The 20,507-nt window shown below is 44.6% G+C and overlaps 1 protein-coding gene across 1 annotated transcript in view; it reads left to right on the forward strand.

Annotated features, from left to right (window-relative positions):
* The window catches only part of CHP1 (calcineurin like EF-hand protein 1), a 53,184-nt gene extending 33,342 nt beyond the window's left edge, over positions 1-19,842 (forward strand). The window contains exons 5-7 of the mRNA XM_008016944.3: positions 7,936-7,997; positions 16,992-17,114; positions 17,253-19,842. Of these exons, the coding sequence (XP_008015135.1) occupies positions 7,936-7,997; positions 16,992-17,114; positions 17,253-17,306 (239 nt within the window). The 3' untranslated portion in view covers positions 17,307-19,842. The remainder of the gene's footprint in view (positions 1-7,935; positions 7,998-16,991; positions 17,115-17,252) is intronic.
* The last annotated feature ends 665 nt before the right edge of the window (positions 19,843-20,507 follow it).

Here is a 20,507-nt window from a genome sequence, read left to right on the forward strand (position 1 = left end):
TTCATTTCTTAAAAGTCATGTATGTACTCAGTCATTATTTGAACAAGCATTTACAAGAGCATACTGGTTAAGACCTCAGACTCTGGAGCTAAACTGGCCAAGATTAAATACTAGTCTACTCTTTTTTGGCTGTGTGACTTTGGGCAAGGTACTTAACCTCTTTGGGCTTCACTTTTCTCTTCTGTAAAATAGGATTCTAAGGGGTTCCGCATTGGATTGTTGTGAGGATTAAATGAGTTAATAAATGTCAAGTGCTTCAAATAGTGCCTGGCATATACTAGGTACTTAATAAGTGTTACCTGGTATCATTGTAATTCATTGAGCACCTACTCAATGAGTAGGTGTGGAGGTGTGCCAGGCACTGTGTTAAGTGCTAGCGTGGCAATAGTGAACAAGATCCAGGCCCCACCTTTAAGGAATAATGACAATCCTCAACTCATCTTAGAATTTGATAGACACTGGATGTGACTTAAGTAGTGGGGGACAGCTGGATATAGTGCAAGATTTAATTTTTATACCCATGTCTCATGCCCCTTTTCCTTTAATACTTGTTTGCCTTCCCTTCTGCCCTTACTGGTTCGTGTATAATATTGCCCAATTCCTTACAACACTTCTCCAGGAAATTGAAATTAAAGTTCTCTTTTTATTCAATACAAGTTGAAATTGCAGTTGTATTAAAACTGACTGAAGGCTGAGTGCAGTGACTCATGCCTGTAATCCCAGCACTTTGGGAGGCCAAGGTAGGTGGATCACTTGAGCCCAGGAGTTTGAGACCAGCCTGGGCAACATGGTGAAACACTGTCTCTAATAAAAATACAAAAATTAGCCAGGTGTGGTGGCATGCACCTGTGGTCCCAGGTACTTGGGAGGCTGAGGTGGGAGAATTGCTTGAGCCTGAGAGGTCGAGACTGCAGTGAACCATGATGGCACCACTGCACTTCAAGCCAGGTGACAGAAACTCTGTCTCAACAAAGAAAAGAAAACAAAACAAAATCTTCCAAATAGCAGTACTGGATTTGGGCGTTACTTGGTGTCTTAGGATGCCTTTAGCTGACTCAGCTGGCTTAAACAATAAGGAAATATATTAGCTCACTTTACAAGTCAGGTTAGGCCAGCAGGAGGGTTGATTCTGTTTCAAGCACTAGGGATTCTTCTCTTTACTCTGCCATCCTCATAGTCTGTTTTATCCTAAGGTATTATGGTCACATGACAGCTCTCAGTTGTTAACAGGGCTTTTTTTTTTCTTGTTCACATCTGGCAGTAGAGGAAGAGAGATATATATAGAGAGAGATCGAGACTGAAATTGAGCAACACTCCTCCCAAGCATGGAATGTAAGTCCTTCCCCTCACTTTGATAAGTCAGTTTAGATCAGGAGAGTGCTGAGTGCCGAGGAGATTAGGCTAATGAGATTCCCCTCCTGATGCTGTGGTTGGGGTTCTGCTAGGGAAGAAGGTTGGAATGCCACAGAAATGGCAAACTTCAGGATGAGATAGAATAATAACAAAGTGCTATGCAGGTTATGCTTGGTTTTATTTTGTTTTTGCTTAATTTTTTGAGATAGGGTCTCACTCTGTCACCCAGGCTGAGTGCAGTGGTGTGATCACGGTTCACTATGGCCTTGACTTTCCTGGCTCAAGTGATCCTTTTGCCTCAGCCTCTCAAGTTGCTAGGACCACAGGCGTGTGCCCTACACCCAGCTAATTTTTTATTTTCTAATTTTTTCTAGGGATAGGGTCTCACTATGTTGTCCAGACTGGTCTCGAAATCTTGGACACGAGCAATCATCCCACCTTGGCCTCCTGAAGTGCTGGGATTACAGGCATGAGCCTCCATACCCAGCCTGTTTTTTTCATTACATACTTTAGTCTTGGCTGTAGGATTAACTTTTATAGGAAACTAAAAATTAATTAGAATTCTGTTGCAGTCTAGGTGTAGGGATCACATTGATGTAATTAGACCAGTAAAACCAAAGCTAATTCTAAGGCCAAAGAAAAGACTAGAAGAGTCCAAGAAGTCCTCAGTTTCTATCTAAATGTGTTGCTTCTCTTTGAAGTTCCCACAGGGCTATATAAGCTGTAGGATGGTGCCTCTTATTGTAGACTGAGAGCAATTGAATGTCATATATCTAGCAACACAGTTGCCACTGAGACACATTTACCTTAGAGAAAGGGGATGTGGGCTGGGTGCGGTGGCTCACTCCTGTAATCCCAGCACTTTGGGAGGCTGAGGCAGGCGGATCACCTGAGTCAGGAGTTCGAGACAAGCCTGGCCAACATAGTGAAACCCCATTTCTACAAAAATACAAAAAAAAATTAGCCAGGCATAATGACGGGTGCCTGTAATCCCAGCTACTCAGGAGGCTGAGGCGGGAGAATTGCTTGAAAACAGGAGGCAGAGGCTGCGGTAAGCCGAGATCGTGCCATTGCACTCCTGCCTGGGTGATAGAGCAAGACTCTGTCTCAAAAAAAAAAAAAGAAAAGGTATGTGTTACTTAGAAATGTGAGTTTACAGGCCAGGCGTGATGGCTCATGCCTGTAATCCCAGCACTTTGGGAGGCCAAGGCGGGTGGATCACTTGAGATCAGGAATTCAAGACCAGTCTGGGCAACATGGTGAAACCCTGTCTCTACTAAAAATATAAAAAATTAGCTGGGCGTGGTGGCGGGTGCCTGTAATCCCAGTTACTCGGGAGGCTGAGACAGGAGAATGGTTTGATCCTGGGGGGTGGAGGTTGCAGTGAGCCGAGATTGCACCACCGCTGTCCAGCCTGGGCAACAGAGCAAGACTCCATCTCCAAAAAAAAAAAAAGAAATGTGGGTTTACAGAGGAGTGGAACCAAATTTTATTATGGGTTATCCTTTGCATAGAATACTGTCTTCAGGAACTCTGAGAACACACTTTGTCCTATTTATTTTTTATGCCACAGTGAGAGAATTTTAATCACAATCAGCAAGGCTCAACTATACCCATGTAGGCACAGGCCCACATACATACAGTGCCACTCTGCTCTTCTGTTTGTCTCCTAGAAGTGGTACCTTATTGCTTTCCTCTTTGAACTGGTGACGTTATAATGCTTTGTGTAGGCCAGGCGCAGTGGCTCATGCCTGTAATCCCAGCACTTTGGGAGGCTGAGGCGGGTGGATCACCTGAGGTCAGGAGTTCGAGACCAGCCTGACCAACGTGGTGAAACCATGTCTCTTCTAAAAATACAAAATTAGCCAGGCATGGTGGCGCATGCCTGTAATCCCAGCTACTCAGGAGGCTGAGGCAGGAGAATTGCTTGAACCTGGGAGGCAGATGTTATAGTGAGCCAAGATCACGCTATTGCTCTCCAGACTGGGCAATAAGAGCGAAACTCCATCTCAAATAATAATAATAATAATAATAATAATGCTTTGTGTAAAAGATACAGCCCTATGTACAGGTGGATAGTGTTAAAAAAAAAGTGAAAAGTATAATTCACCTTAGAATGCCCAGGGCATGGTAAGTAAGAGAGAATTCTAGAGGTCTACAGGTTTTCCTTCCCACATTCTAATTGTCTTCTTAAATGGTTTAAGTTTTTATAAAACATAATGATGTGGAAAGTAAAGAGTCTACATTAGAATATTTTTTTTGAGTGTTGAGGAGTATAGGTGGAGTAGAGCTTGGGAGAGTAGCCAGGAAGAAATAGCAGCATTATTCATAGAATCCAAAAGGTAGAAGCAATCCTAGTATCCATCGACAGATCAATGGATAAATAAATTGTTGGGTACACATACAATGGAATATTAGTCTGTATTAAAATAGAAAATTCTGAGGCCAGGCTCGGTGGCTCACGCCTTTAATCCCAACACTTTGGGAGGCCGAGGCGGTTGGATCATGCGATCAGGAGTTCGAGACTAGCCTGGCCAATATGGTGAAATCCCATCTCTACTAAAAATACAAAAATGAGCCTGGCGCGGTGGTGGATGTGTGTAATTCTAGCTACTCGGGAGACTGAGGCAGGAGAATTGCTTGAACCCGGGAGGCAGAAGTTGCAGTGAGCTGAGATCACACCACTGCACTCTAACCTGGGTGACAGAGCAAGACTCCATCTCAAAAAAAAAAAGGAAATTCCGGCACATGGTACAACATGGATGAATCTTGAAGACATTTTGCTGAGTGAAATAAAGTGGATATAAAGGACAAATATTGTATGATTCCTCTTATGTGAGGTTTCCAGAGTGGTCAAATTTGTAGAGACACAAAGTAAAACAGTGGTTGCCCAGGGCTGGGGGATGGTGGTGGTGATGGTAGTGGAGTTATTGTTAAAAGGGTACATTTTCTGCTGGTGAAGATGCAGAAGTTATGGGGAGATGGATGGTGGTGATGGTGGTGGAGTTATTGTTAAAAGGGTACGTTTTCTGCTGGTGAAGATGCAGAAGTTATGGGGAGATGGATGGTGGTGATGGTGGTGGAGTTATTGTTAAAAGGGTACATTTTCTGCTGGTGAAGATGCAGAAGTTGTGGGGAGATGGATGGTGGTGATGGTGGTGGAGTTATTGTTAAAAGGGTACGTTTTCTGCTGGTGAAGATGCAGAAGTTATGGGGAGATGGATGGTGGTGATGCTTGCACAGCAGTGTGAAAGTACTTAATGCCACCGAACTGTACCTGTAGAAAAGGTTTAACTGATAAATTTTATGTATATTTTACCACAATAAAAAAAAAAAAAAAAAAAAGAAGCAGCCGGAAATTTTGTGTATATTTTACCACAATAAAAAAAAAAAAAAAGCAGCAGCCTGGCATGGTGGCTCATGCGTGTAATCCCAACACTTTGGGAGGACAAGGTGGGCGGATTGCCTGAGGTCAGGAGTTTGAGACCAGCCTGGCTAACATGGTGAAACCCTGTCCTCTACTAAAAATACAAAAATTAGCTGGGCATGGTGGCACCTACCTGTAGTCCCAGCTACTCAGGAGGTTAAGACAGGGAAATCGCATGAACCCAGAAGGCAGAGGTTTCAGTGAGCCGAGATCATGCCACTGCACTCCAGCCTGGGCGACAGAGCAAGACTCCGTCTCCCAAAAAGAAAAAAAAAAAAGAAGCAGCAATAGCGTTGATTGAAGTAAAGGTAAAGGTTTGTAGCCAGGGCAACAGAATGAGACCCAGTATCTACCAAAAAAAAAAAAAAAAAAAAAAATTGAGCTGGGCATGGTGGCACACACCTGTATTCCTAGCTACTCAGTAGGCTGAGGCAGGAAGATCACTTGAGCCCAGAAGTTTGGGGCTGCAGTGAGCCATGATTGCACCACTGCACTCCAGCCTAGGCGACAAGAGTTGAGACCCTATCTCTTAAAAAAATAAAATAAAATAGGCCGGGCGCGGTGGCTCAAGCCTGTAATCTCAGCACTTTGGGAGGCCGAGACGGGCGGATCATGAGGTCAGGAGATCGAGACCATCCTGGCTAACACAGTGAAACCCGTCTCTACTAAAAAATACAAAAAAAAACTAGCCGGGCGAGGTGGCGGGCGCCTGTAGTCCCAGCTACTCGGGAGGCTGAGGCAGGAGAATGGCGTGAACCCGGGAGGCGGAGCTTGCAGTGAGCTGAGATCCGGCCACTGCACTCCAGCCTGGGGGGCAGAGCGAGACTCCGTCTCAAAAAAAAAAAAAAATAAAATAAAATAAAATAAAATAAAGGAAGGTAAAGGTTTGACTGAGATCATTCTTTTGGTTTTTCATTAAGCAAATGTTTGAGCACCTACTACATGCCAGGTACTATTTTAGGCCCAGGAGACAGTGATGAATAAATCAGGTAAGGCCCTTGTTTTCTTAGAACTTACGATCTAATAAGAGAGACAGACTATAGAGAAGATGGGTGAATAAACAAGATTTATTGTGGCAAGGTCTGTGAAGGAAGTGAATATATGAGATGAGAAAGGCATGGGGAGATGTCACTACTTTAGAAAGAGTGGTCGGTGAAAACCTCTTTGAGGAGTTGAAATTTGAGCTAAAGTTCCCGGCACAGTGGCTCACTGCTATAATCCTAGCACTTTGGGAGACTGAGGCAGGAGGATTGCTTGAGCCCAGGTGTTCAAGACCAGCTGTCCGGGTGTGGTGGCTCACGCCTGTAATCCCAGGACTTTGAGAGACTGAGGCAGGTGGATCACAAGGTCAAGAGATCGAGACGATCCTGGCCAACATGGTGAAACTCCATCTCTACTAAAAATACAAAAATTAGCCGGGCGTGGTGGCACGTGCCTGTAATCCCAGCTCCTCGGGAGGCTGAGGCAGGAGAATTGCTTGAACCTGGGAGGCGGAAGTTGCAGTGAACCAAGATCATGCCACTGCACTCCAGCCTGGGCAAAAGAGCAAGACTCCATCTAAAAAAAAAATCGATTTATCTAGACAAAGACCTTGTACCTTTCACCAGCCTGGGCAACATAGTGATACCCTAGCTCTACAAAAATTTTTAAAAATTAGCCAGGCGTGGTGTCTGGTTCCCACTACTCTGGAGGCTGAGGTGAGAGGATCCTTTGAACCTGGGAGGTGGAGGCTGCAGTGAGTCATGATTGTGCTGCCGCACCCAGCCTGGGAGACAGAGCAGGACCCTGTCTGAAAAAAATAAATTAATTAAAATTAATCAACCACATTAAACAGAACAGAAAAAAAATATATATCAGAAGTCTCTCCTAGCTACTTCCTTTCTCTGGAATTCTGATACATACCTTACAAGGAGTAAATTAGATTTTAAAATTACTTTCATGTCATCTTTCAGTGGACTCACCCTTTTATTTTGGAGGGGAATGATACTTACACTTGTAGATATTAATCCATGTTCTTACGCCTTTGTGCCTAATAATAGCTCTGCCTGGAATGGCCACCCCTTGGCACATTTCTGTTTGTCTTTCAAGGCCTTGTTCAAATGTTACCGCACCTTGATGTTTCCCCAGCTCCACCAGAAAGCCACGTCTGCCATACACTTTGTTCCCCCAACAGTTTGGATATGTTGTAGTGCTTAGGATGTAAGTAGGATGTATTTGAGAGAGTCGTGTATGTTGTTCTCCTGTACTAGATAGTGAGTTCTTAAGGACAGAGTCTAAATCCGTGGATCTTAATAGCTCTAGAGCAGTGGATTTGGGACTTTTAGGGTTTGCAGCACTCTGTTTAAGACCCACAATCTTAGTGGCATTCTTGAAGTGATTCAAAACCTAAAAACCACACTAAATTCAGTTGTGGGACAAGACATTCACGTCCTCAGGCTGGCGATTTGTCACCACACCTATAAAATCACCCAGAGATAACACCCTATTCTGTTGGTAGCGCTTCAGCAACAGTGGCAGAAATCTAATGACTTTGCTTTTCTGATTTCTATCTCATGGACTCAAGCAAAGTTCTCCTATATCCTAGTTTCTAGAAGGCTTAAAGAAACATGATAAGGCCAGGAGACCATCTGAGCCATCATATTTACTTGAAACTCAATTTCTTTACCTGCAGGACTCCCCAGTGGTAGAGAATTACTTGAAATTCGAGACAGTTTTGCCCAGGAGGCTCCTTTCCCAAAGCAGTGCTTTGTGTGGGCAGCTCTCATGGTGCCTGTGTGGTGCCTGTTGTTGGTTCTCCCTGAGTGGTACCTGGTAGAATTGATGTTTGTGTGAGGTGACCTAACTTACAGAACCACGTAAGGGGTGTTTTGGGGGGCTGTTTAACATTCTAGGTTAAGAAAAAGGACATTTGGCTTTCTTTTTATGAAGTTTTCTGATTTGTTGGAAGAGGGAGCATACTTCATTTAACCTAAGAACTCATCAATTCTCAATTCTTCAGTGTTACAACTTTTTAAATGCCCTATAAGTAATGGCAGTTGTTCTTGGAAAATTGATTAATTGGCTGTCAGTTTTGTCTAGTGTCTTATATATTTAGTGCCTTGAGAAGGGGCATCACACTACAGAATTTTGACTAACTTTATGTTTTTCCCTTACAGTTGCTTTTCGACTGTATGATTTGGATAAAGATGAAAAGATCTCCCGTGACGAGCTGTTACAGGTATGTCGGGGAGCTCCTGGAGAACTTGTGCTTGGACTCTGCCTGCTTATTATTGTGGGCAGGACCTGTTCTTTAGTAAGAGCTTATTTAATACCTGCTCTATGCAGAGTCTTGTCCTGGTTATAAGGCAAAGGAGATGACCTGGGAAAACCTGAAATGGCCTATTATGTTTTCATAGACAGATGTCTCCACTATCTAAAAGCTAACTAGGCTGGGCATAGGGGCTCATGCCTGTAATCCCAACACTTTGGGATGCCAAGGCGGGCGGATCGCCTGAGGTCAGGAATTCAAGAGCAGCCTGGCCAACATGATAAAAACCCGTCTCTACTAGAAATACAAAAAGTGAAGGGGTGGCCTGCCCCTCCACACCTGTGGGCGTTTCTTGTTAGGTGGGACTTGAGAAAAGAAATGAGACACAGAGACAAAGTATAGAGAAAGAAAAAGTGGGCCCCGGGGACCGGTGCTCAGCATACAGAGGACCCACTCATTATCTTTACCATCTTAGAAAAAGGGAAGTGGCAGGATAATAGGATCATCATAGGGAGAAGGTCAGCAGTAAGACTTATGAATAAAGATCTGTGACGTGAATAAGTTTAAGGAAAAGTGCTGTGCCTTGATATTCATATGCAAACCTCTCCATAAACCTTTTTAGTGCATAAAGAGCAGCATTGTGCTAACAAGTCCCACCTTTCGCCCTAAGGCGGTTTTCTCCTTTTTCAGTAAAGGGAACATACAATCGAGTTTTACACCGAGATGTTCCATTGCCCAAGGACAGGCAGGAGACAGATGCTTTTCTCTATCTCAGCTGCCAAGAGGCCTTCTTTCCTCTTATACTAATCCTCCTCAGCACAGACCCTTCACGGGTGTCAGGCTGGGGGACGATCAGGTCTTTCCCTTACCACGAGGCCATATTTCAGACTATCACATGGGGAGAAACCTTGGACAATACCTAGCTTTCCTGGGCAGAGGTCCCTGTGACCTTTGGCAGTGTATGTGCCCCTGGGTACTTGAGATTAAGAGAATGGTGATGACTTTTCACAAGCATACTGCCTTCAGGCACTTGTTTAACAAAGCACACCCTGCACAGCCCAAAATCCGTTAAACTTTGAGTCACCACAGCACATGTCTCTTGCAAGGACAAGGTTGGGGGTAGGGTCACAGATTAACAGCATCTCAAATACAGGACAAAATGGAGTCTCTTATGTCTACTTCTTTCTATATAGACACGGTAACAGTCTGATCTTTCTTTTCCCCACAAAAAGTAGCTGTCCATGGTGGTGGGTGCCTGTGATCTCAGCTACTCGGAAGGCTGAGGCAGTAGAATCGCTTGAACCCAGGAGGCGGAGGTTGCTGTGAGCCGAGATTGTGCCACTGCACTCCAGCCTGAGCGACAAGAGCGAAACTCCAACTCCATCTCAAAAAAAAAAAAAAGTAAATAAATAAAAGCTAACTAAATGGCTTTTAGGTACTGACTGAGAGTTAAAATATACAACATGGTTTACATCAGGTAATTCATTTATTGCCAAATCAGATTATTGGCAGCCAGGTAATTCTGATGATACTTAGTTAAATGCAGTTATTTAGTCTGTCCTTAGGGTTGACTAAGAGTCAAGGAGCTGCTGCTGTGCTGGTGTACCCTGAGCCAACTGCCCACTGTTCTTTGTTGCTTCAAGGGATGATTCTCTGTTTTCCTCCTAGCAGTGACTGGCATTTCATCCCAGGATGAAATTACTCAGGGCAGATTCAGGAGCAACCCAACGTATTCTTTTACATTTCTATGAGCAAAAAACAAAACAGTCTGCAGGTCAGTGTTAGCAGCGTCCCTTGCTTTTGAGTTGGGAATTTCTTCAGCGAGAAGAGTTTATTTTCTTGAAAGTTGCTACATATGGTTTTCTGAGTTCTGAAGAAAAAAGACAGTGGCAGTCACTCTGTAGTTGCATGTGTTTATTCTCTGACCCAGATCTGACCTCAGGTGATCCACCCGCCTCGGCCTCTCAAAGTGCTGGGATTACAGGTGTGAGCCACCACGCCTGGCCCATGTTTTCTTAATATGATTCCTGTGAAAGTATTGGTTGAACTTTTGGAGGTTATTATCTTGATTGTGAGGACGGTGCCATGGGCGGGTACATATGTTAAACCTTATCCAATTGTACATATTACTTTTTTTTTTTTTTTTGTATTTTTAGTAGAGACAGGGTTTCATCATATTGGCCAGGCTGGTCTCGAACTCCTGACCTCAAGTAATCCACCTCAGCCTCCCAAAATGCTGGGAGTACAAGCATGAACCATCATGCCTGGCCCCAACTGTCCATTTTAAATATGTACATTTTATTGTATATTATTTATACTTTAATAAAGATACTCTGCTCCCCAACTCATTTTATGAGGCTAGCATAACTTTTGCCTGACAATCATTTTTTTTTTTTTTTTTTTTTGAGACAGAGTCTCACTTCGTTGCCTGGGCTGGAGTGCAATGTCACCATCTCAGTTTACTGCAACCTCCGCCACCCAGGTTCAAGCGATTCTCGTGCCTTAGCCTCCTGAGTAACTGGGATTACAGACATGCTCCACCATGCCTGGCTAATTTTTGTGTTTTTAGTAGAGATGAGGTTTCGCCACGTTGGCCAGGCTGGTCTTGAACTCTTGGGCTCAAGCAGTCCACCCACCTCAGCCTCCCAAAGTGCTGGGATTACAGGCGTACCCGGCCACACCTGACAATCTTATAAAAGACAGTATAAGAAACGAAAATTAGGGGCCGGGCATGGTGGCTCATGCCTGTAATCTGAGCACTTTGGGAGGCCGAGGCAGGTGGATCACAAGGTCAGGAGATTGAGACCATCCTGGCTAACATGGTGAAACCCCATCTCCCCCATCTCTACTAAAAATACAAAAAATTAGCCGGGCATTGTGGCGGGTGCCTATAGTCCCAGTTACTCAGGAGGCTGAGGCAGAAGAATAGCATGAACCCAGGAGGCAGAGCTTGCAGTAAGCCGAGATTGTGCCACTGCACTCCAACCTGGGTGACAGAGCAAGACTCTGTCTCAAAAAAAAAGAAAAGAAAGTTATAGCTCAATCTCTTTTACGCAAATAGTTGTAAAAATCCCAAACAAAATATTAACACACTGAATCCAGCAATATATAATATAATATATATGTTATATCCAAGGATATATTATGATATATCATAGCCAAGGTGCAATTGTACTAGAAATTCAAAGTCAGTTTAACATTAGAAAATCAACCAATGTATTTTACCCACACCAACACTTTAAAGAAGAAAAATTGAGTGGTCTTTTCCATAGAAAAATGTAATGGATAAAATCATCATCCATTTATTTTATTTTATTTACTTATTTATTTATTTATTTATTTATTTTGAGATGGCGTTTCGCTCTGTCACCCGGGCTGGAGAGCAGTGGCACGATCTTAGCTCAGTGCAACATCCGCCTCCCAGGTTCAAGCAATTCTCCTGACTCAGCCTCCCATGCAGCTGGGATTATAGGCACGCACCACTATGCGCTGCTAATTTTGTATTTTTAGTAGAGATGGGGTTTCACCATGTTGGTCCAGGGTGGTCTCGATCTCCTGACTTCAAGTGATCCACCTGCCTCGGCCTTCCAAAGTGTGTGAGCCAGCTTGCCTGGCCTCACCATCCATTCATGATTAAAAAAAAAAAAAAGTCTTAGAAAACCAGAAGTAGAGGGAACCTTTCTTAAATCAATAAAGCGTATATATAAAAACCTTCACCAAACATTAAAAATAACAGTAGGCTGCATGCGGTGTTTCACCACTGTAATTCCAGCTACTCGGGAGGCTGAAGTAGGAGAATCATTTGAACCTAGGAGGAGGAGGTTGCAGTGAGCCGAGATAGGGCCACTGCTCTCCAGCCTTGGCAACAGAGCAAAACTCTGTCTTAATAATAATAATAATTCACTATTAAACTTCTTTTTTAAATTTTTTTGAGACAGAGTCTTGCCCTGTCACCCAGGCTGGAGTGCAGTGGTGTGATCTCAGCTCACTGCAACCTCCACCTCCTGGGTTCAAGCGATTCTCTTGCCTCAGCCTCCCGAGTCGCTGGGACTATAGGCACCTACCACCACGCCTGACTATCTTTTGTATTTTTTTTTTTTTTTTTTTTTTTTTTTTTTGAGACGGAGTCTTGCTCTGTCACCCAGGCTGGAGTGCAGTGGCCAGATCTCAGCTCACTGCAAGCTCCGCTTCCCGGGTCTACGCCATTCTCCTGCCTCAGCCTCCCGAGTAGCTGGGACTACAGGCGCCCACCACCTCGCCCGGCTAGTTTTTTGTATTTTTTTAGTAGAGACGGGGTTTCACCGTGTTAGTCAGGCTGGTCTCGATCTGCTGACCTTGTGATCCGCCCGTCTCGGCCTCCCAAAGTGCTGGGATTACAGGCTTGAGCCACCGCGCCCGGCCTTATCTTTTGTATTTTTAGTAGAGACAGAGTTTCACCATGTTGGCCAGTCTGGTCTTAAATTCCTGACCTTATGATCAGCCCACTTCAGCCTCCTAAAGTGCTGGGATTACAGGCATGAGCCACCGCACCTGGCCTGAAGAACTTTGACTGGAACAATAAGTGGCAGCATGGACAGGCGGAGGGAGCACTGGGCTGGGAATGGAGGCCTGGGCAGATAGCTCATGCCGCTGCTTCCTGGGACCTGAGTCAAGCCACCTCTGGGCCGTCATGTCTTCATTAACAGATCGGATGAGATGACCTTGTTTTTTTCTTTTTTGAGACAGTCTCACTACATTGCCCAGGCTGGCTTGAACACTTGGGCTCAAGTGATTCTCTGGCCTTAGCCTTCCAAGTAGCTGGGACTACATACATGTGTCATTTGCTCCTGGTGAAATGATGTTAAAGACACCACCACTTCTATCCTCACCCTCCGACTCACACTATAGATACCCATACATAATCCAGTTTTATAATTCTACAAATAAAACACCTCAAAATATTTGGTCTGGGATCTGAAGAAGCTGCTGTTTGAGGTTGGATTCATCTGCTTGGCCACACACAGGGAATATGGCAAATGAGTTGTCTATTGATTATCTTTGCTAGCATTCTCTCTTTTTTTTTTTTTTTTTTTTTTGAGATGGAGTCTCGCTCTGTTGCCCAGGCTAGAGTGCAGTGGCATGATCTCAGCTTACTGCAACCTCCTCCTCCCAGGTTCAAGCAATTCTCCTGCCAAGGCGCGCACTACCATGCCCGGCTAATTTTTGTATTCTTAGTAGAGATGGGTTTCACCATGTTCTTCAGGCTGGTCTCAAACTCCTGACCTCGTGATCTGCCTGCCTCGGCTTCCCAAAGTCCTGGGATTACAGGCATGAGCCACTGCACCCGGCGCATTGTCTCTTTTTATTAATCCTTCTATTTGTGTACATTTGTACCTAAAATGTGCAACTTCCAATTTTCTTTTTTTGTCGCCCAGGCTGGAATGCAATGGCGTAATCTCGGCTCACTGCAACCTCCACCTTCTGGGTTCGAGCGATTCTGCCTCAGCCTCGCAAGTAGCTGGGATTACAGGTGCCCACCACCATGCCTAGCTATTTTTTGTATTTGTAGTAGAGATGGGGTTTCACCATGTTGGCCAGGGCTGGTCTGGAACTCCTGATCTCAGATGATCCGCCCACCTCAGCCTCCCAAAGTGCTGGGATTACAGTCATGAGCCACCACCCCCGGCCACAACTTCCAATTTTCAACAATTGGTTTATTTAAAAAATAATCAGTTTGGATACAAATCAGTATTTCAGCTTTTTTTCTTTTTAGAAAATCATGTAATTTACTATTGATGGATTGATTGATTGACTGATAGTGTCTCTCTCTGCTGCCTAGTCTGGAATGCAGCGACTATTCACAGGCATGATCATAGCACACTGCCGCCTTGAACTCCTGGGCTCAGACCATCCTACTGCCTCAGCCGCCCGAGTAGCTGGAACTATAGGCACGCACTACCACACCCGGCTTGTAATTTTGCTCTTGTTGCCCAGGCTGGAGTGCAGTGGTGCAATTTCAGCTCACTGCAACCTCTGCCTCCCGGGTTCAAGTGATTATCACGCATCAGCCTCCCTAGTAGCTGGGATTACTGGTATGTACCACCACGCCCAGCTAATTTTGTATTTTTAGTAGAGACAGGGTTTCTCCACCATGCCCGGCCCATGAAATCGATTTTTAAAAAGCAAATTACAGGCTGGGCGCAGCGGCTCACGCCTGTAATCCCAGCACTTTGGGAGGCCAAAGCAGGCAGATCACCTGAGGTCGGGAGTTCGAGACCAGCCTGACCAAAGTGGCAAAACCCCATCTCTACTAAAAATGCAAAAATTAGCCAGGCATGGTGATGGGCACCTGTAATCCCAACTACTCGAGAGGCTGAGGCAGGAGAATCACTTGAACCTGGGAGGTGGAGGTTGCGGTGAGCCGAGATCATGACATTGCATTCCAGCCTTGGCAATAGAGCAAGACTCCATCTCAAAAAAAAAAAAAAAAAAAAAAATCTCATGAGATTGTAGAAGGAAGTAAAGGAGTAAAGGAGTGGAGGAAAGGAAGCCTGTGAACCACTGGACTAGAGGCCCTTTCCTTCCTGTGGAAAAGCTCAGTTCTTACCATCTGAAGACAGAGGTGGCTGACTGCAGTAATAATATAAGGAGTCAGAAAGGTACCCTGTCCCCCATTTTATATTGCCTAAGAACCAGCCTTTCCATATTGCCTGACAGTCAAATTGTTAAAGTTGCTTATTTTGTTTAAGGAAGCAATTTTCAAAGTATGTTCACACCCTAAAGATGTTAATAGAATTCCCAGGGGCCCAAGGATTGGTTAAGTTTAAGACAGATTTAGTGAAACAGTGTTAAATTCTCTTACTCAATTCTCGCAACCCTTTAATTGTGCTTGTTATTTTTCTCAGAAGGGGATTTAGCATTTAACTCTTCCAGGATCTTTCTGTTTTCTTGGGCCATACTTTAGGAGTAGCTGGCTTAGTGCAGCACCTCAAAGAGGACTACATTTTGGGTGGGATTTCAGAAAGCCCCACCAAACTGATTTAAACCAATAAGGAACTAGTTAGGCTCATGCAACAAGAATGTTTCGGACAGACTGTCCACGCTGGTACAGTACCTCACTGACGTCCAGGAACCAGGCTTATTCTGTGTTCTTGGCCTGGCATCCATAGCTCATATTACTCACCTCATGGCTCCAGGGTGGCTGCAGTGCCACCAGACAGCATATCTGTGTTCTGGGTAAGAAGAATGAGGAAGGGCAAAATGCAAAGGACTCTCCCTTAGTCTTTGTCTTCTTATCCAGTCACCTAGATAAATTCTGCTTACATCATTGCCTAGATGAGAAGATAAGGGTTTCAGCCTTTTAGCTGTTATTTAGTCACATGATGGTAAAGATGGGGATACATTCTGAGACATGCAATGTTAGGCAATTTTGTAGTTGTAGGAACATCATAGAATGTACTTACATGAACCTAGATGATATAGCCTACTATACACCTAGGCTATATGGTGTAGCCTATTGTTCCTAGACTACAAACCCATACAGCATGTTACTGTTCTGACTACTATATGCAGTTGTAACAAAATGGTAAGTATTTGTGTATCTAAACATATCTGTGGCTGGGCATGGTGGCTCACGCCTATAATCTCAGCACTTTGGGAGGTGGCAGAGGGGGAATTGCTTGAGCCCAGGAGTTGAAGGCCTGCCTGGGCAACACAGTGAGACCTCATTGCTACAAAAAATTTTGAAAAATTAGCCAGGCGACTGGGTGCAGTGGCTCAGACCTGTAGTCTCAGCACTTTGGGAAGCAGAGGCGGGCGAATCATGAGGTCAGGAGTTCGAGACCAGCCTGGCCAATATGGTGAAACCCTGTCTCTACTAAAAATACAAAACTTAGCTGGGTGTAGTGGCACGTCCCTGTAATCCCAGCTACTCGGGAGGCTGAGGCAGGAGAATCGCTTGAACCTGGGAGGTGGAGGTTGCAGTGAGCCGGGATCATGCCATTGTATTCCAGCCTGGGCAACAAGAGTACAACTCCACCTCAGGGGGAAAAAAAAATTAGGCATGGTTGCATGCACCTGTAGTGTAGTACCAGTTACTTGGGAGGCTGAGGTGAGAGGATCACTTGAGCATGGGAGGTGAGGCTGCAGTGAGTCACATTCGCACTCCAGCACTCCAGTTTGGGCAACAGAGTGAGATCCTGTCTCAAAAAAAAAATATATATATATATATATCTAAACATGGAAAAGGTACGGTAAAAATAGGGTACTGTAATCTTTTTTTAAGATTGTTTTGGCTAGGCGTGGTGGCTCACGCCTGTAATCCCAGCACTTTGGGAGGCCGAGGTGGGCGAATCACGAGGTCAGGAGATTGAGACCATCCTGGCTAACACAGTGAAACCCCTTCTCTACTAAAAATACAAAAAATTAGCCGGGCGTGGTGCCGGGCACCTGTAATGCCAGCTATTTGGGAGGCTGAGGCAGGAGAATGGCGTGAACCCAGGAGGCAGAGCTTGCAGTGAGCCAAGATCGCGCCACTGCACTCCAGCCTGGGTGACAGAGCAAGACACCGTCTCAAAAAAAAAAATTAACTTTTAGGTTTAGGGCTACACATGCAGGTTAGTTATATAGGTCAACTCTTGTCATGGGGGTTTGATGTACAGAATATTTCGCCACCCAGGTACTAAGCCTAGTACCCAATAGTTATTTTTTGTGTTTCTCACCTCCCACTCCGCCCTCTGGTAGGCCCCAGTGTCTGTTGTTTCCCTTTTTGTGTCCATGTGTTCTCATCAAAATACAGTATTATAATCTTACAGCACCACCATTATATATGTGGTTGGTCATTAACCAAAACATTCTTATGTAGTGCATGACTGTATTTGAGGGCATCAAAGGAAAAGGGGGATGGTGATAGCTTTATTTTTAATCTCAATAAAGACTCCCTCTGATTCCCAAGACCCTTGTAATTCCTGGCTCTTGGTCTTCCAGGTGCTACGCATGATGGTCGGAGTAAATATCTCAGATGAGCAGCTGGGCAGCATCGCAGACAGGACCATTCAGGAGGCTGATCAGGATGGGGACAGTGCCATATCTTTCACAGAATTTGTTAAGGTTGGTCACTTACCTCTTTGTTTGAAAAAGTGACGTTTTACTGCACAGGAGGAAATGGGGAGAACATTACTCAGATAAGAGCTTGGGAGTGTTGTGACATTCATAACCTTCGTAACTATTACTGGTTTTCTCCCTCAGGTTTTGGAGAAGGTGGATGTAGAACAGAAAATGAGCATCCGATTTCTTCACTAAAGGAGACCAAACTGTTCCTTGCAGTCTAGTATTTAAGAACTGGAACTTGAAAGTCCTCCTTCCACCAACTCCACCTCCACCCCCTCATTCCCCTTCTCCCAAAGTACTACTGCTGTTGCATGACAACCCCAAATATGTTCTGTCAACACAAACCTGCCTTTGGTGTATAAACAGGGCATTACAGAATGGTACACCCTATCTATTTCTGTTCAGTATCCATTCACTAGTTCTTCATTTATAAATATCTTCCCTCTTCTGCCGCTGAATGCCACACATCCATCCAGTCTGAGAAAGTGAGAGAGGCAATCATGCCAAGAACAAGCCAGCAAAGCTCTTTCACCAGGTGTAGTAGACTGTAGCCCTGCTGCCTTCCCTCCAGCGAGTCTGCCAGCATGCTTTATCCTTTTTATATGTTCTTTGCTTCCTACTTCTGTGTCATCCAACATACTGTTCACTTAACTCTGGCAGTCTTTCGGCCTTTCATTAAGCCTCAAAATCTCCTCTGTTCTACTTGCACCACAAGCTATGCCCTATATATGTATTTCTGACTTGGCAGGATAGTTCAGGGGTCTGGCAGTTTTTATTTACCTTCATTATTAAATGGGCCTCTGGGATGTTGCCTCTCCAGGAGCTTTTTAGTAACCAACATTTCTCTCAAAGTATGAGACCATCCTCTGCACTCTGCTCTGTCATCAAAGGCTGCTAGGTGGAGATACCCTTTTTGAAAGGTGGCCTTGGTGAGAGGTATGGAGTCAAGTCTTCTAGGCTGCTTGCCCACATCACTCTACCTCTGGCCTCTGATTCTCAACTTTGTACCTATGTGGCTCCTCTTGTTAGTGCAGTGTTGACTGTTAAAAAAAAAAACAGCAGTATGCTTACAGGTTTGCTTAGTTTGGGGACACTGTAAGTACCAGAATGGCTGCTCTGACAATATGCCTAGGGACTTTCTCATGGCTTTTATTAACAAGGAGGCTGGGCACCCTATAAAGCCTCATGCATTCACACCTTTACAGCATGGTTTATGCCTCAGTGTTATGTGCACTGCAATGTTTTCCACTTCACATTTCCAAGTAGAAAGATTAGTGTTATGGAAGTGCCTAATATCCCACTCCAAATTTATTTATTTATTTATATATTTTTTGAGACAGAGTCTTGCTCTGTCGCCCAGGCTGGAGTGCAATGGTGTGATCTCCACTCACTGCAACCTCAGCCTCCTGGGTTTAAGCGATTCTCCTGCCTCAGCCTCCCAAGTAGCTGGGATTACAGGCACGCACCACCATGCCCGGCTAATTGTTTGTATATTTAGTGGAGGCAGGGTTTCACCATGTTGGCCAGGCTGGTCTTGAACTCCTGACCTCGTGATCCACCCGCCTCAGCCTCCCAAAGTGCTGGGATTATAGGCGTGAGCCACCGCGCCTGGCCCCAGTCCAAAATATTTAAAGATTGCTTCCTTAGTGTCTTGAAGTTTTGCACAAATTTTTTTTTTTTTTTTTTGAGACGGAGTCTCACTCTGTCGCCCAGGCTGGAGTGCAGTGGCGTGATCTTGGCTCACTGCAACCTCTGCCTCCTGGGTTCAAGCAATTCTCCCGCCTCAGCCTCCCAAGTAGCTGGGTTTACAGACATGGCCACCATTCCTGGGCAATTTTTGCATTTTTAGTAGAGACGGAGTTTCACCATGTTGACCAGGTTGGTCTTGAACTCCTGATCTCAGGTGATTCTCTGACCTCAGCCTCCCAAAGTGCTGGGATTACAGGCATGAGCCACCATGCTCAGTCACAAAATTCTTTATGAATTTTACACTTGGCAAATGTTAATGATGAAAGCCATAGTCTGCTCCTAATACATGTCCAAAGCATTGACTATTGTATCATTAGCTGCCTGGTTACATTAGCTCCCTAGCTCCTTGTATAGACCACTGCTAATCCCTTAAACACAAGAGGTCTGGCACTAGTAGCACAACCTAAGGTGGCATTACAGGTCTTTGAGCAAGCCACAGTCAAACTTTTCTGCCAAAGTCAGTAGACTTCAGTGTATCAGGCTGCTGCTATCCCAATGTATGTGTCTATGAGTCTATTTATCCACACATCTGCCCTTGGCTGACTGTCTCTGACTCATTGCTTGCTTGCTTGCTTGTTTTCTTGCTTTGGAAAACTATTGAAGATGTGTAGGTTATTCTTTAGGAAGGGGATTGCTACAAAAATACCACTGCAAAAAGGTGGAAAAGAGTGGAGAACAGGGGAGTAGCCTGGCTGGATGGCTCAAATATAAATGAATGAGGCGTTCTTTATGAGTATCAGTCACACTTTGTGATCAAGTGATGTAATATAGGAATTAGTGTAAAAGGGAAGAATGTCTGATACTGATCTATTAGAGAGGTACTTTAGAGGCTTCTTGATTGGCATAAAGTTCCTAAGGTTATAGCTTTCCCCCCTTTTGGCTGTATAGCAAAGTGTTTTAATCCAAGATTGTGCCTTACTGTTCCATTAAAATTGTATCTTCGATCCATCAATAAATACTTGTGGTTGAAACAAAATAACTTTTGTCCATTTTATAAGAATTTTATGTAACTTAGTCCCTTCAAGTTTGAAATCACAGTGTCTCCCTAACTCAAGTTTATGTCTGTACTGTCAGCTGCAGTCTACTCTGCTGCTGCCTGGACACATGAAGTGGAAACATTCTTCGAGGGGCCAGCACTTTTGGCCTCTAGACACAGTTTTGTCAGCTGTGGCCACTTCCCATTCATTCCAGCTAAGATGCAATTTCTGTGCTTGACTCCCCAACACCATAAATGTAGAAAAAGCCTAAAAATCCAGTATCTGTCTATTCCTTGTGAAGTTGCCCACCTCTTCATTCATGTGCAGCTTCAGTGGTGACATACTCTGCTTTTACATGGCCTTTTTTTTTTTTTTTTTTTTGAGACAGTCTTTGTCACCCAAGCTGGAGGGCAGTGGCGCAATCTCAGCTCACTGCAAGCTCTGCCTCCCGGGTTACACCATTCTCCTGCCTCAGCCTCCCGAGTATCTGGGACTACAGGCGCCCACTACCATGCCCGGCTAATTTTTTGTATTTTTAGTAGAGATTGGGTTTCACCGTGTTAGCCAGGATGGTCTCGATCTCCTGACCTCGTGATCCGCATGCCTCGGCCTCCCAAAGTGCTGGGATAACAGGCGTAAGCCCCCACACCTGGCCAGCTTTTTCTTT

Source organism: Chlorocebus sabaeus, chromosome 26, assembly GCF_047675955.1.
Source record: "Chlorocebus sabaeus isolate Y175 chromosome 26, mChlSab1.0.hap1, whole genome shotgun sequence".
NCBI lineage: Eukaryota > Metazoa > Chordata > Mammalia > Primates > Cercopithecidae > Chlorocebus > Chlorocebus sabaeus.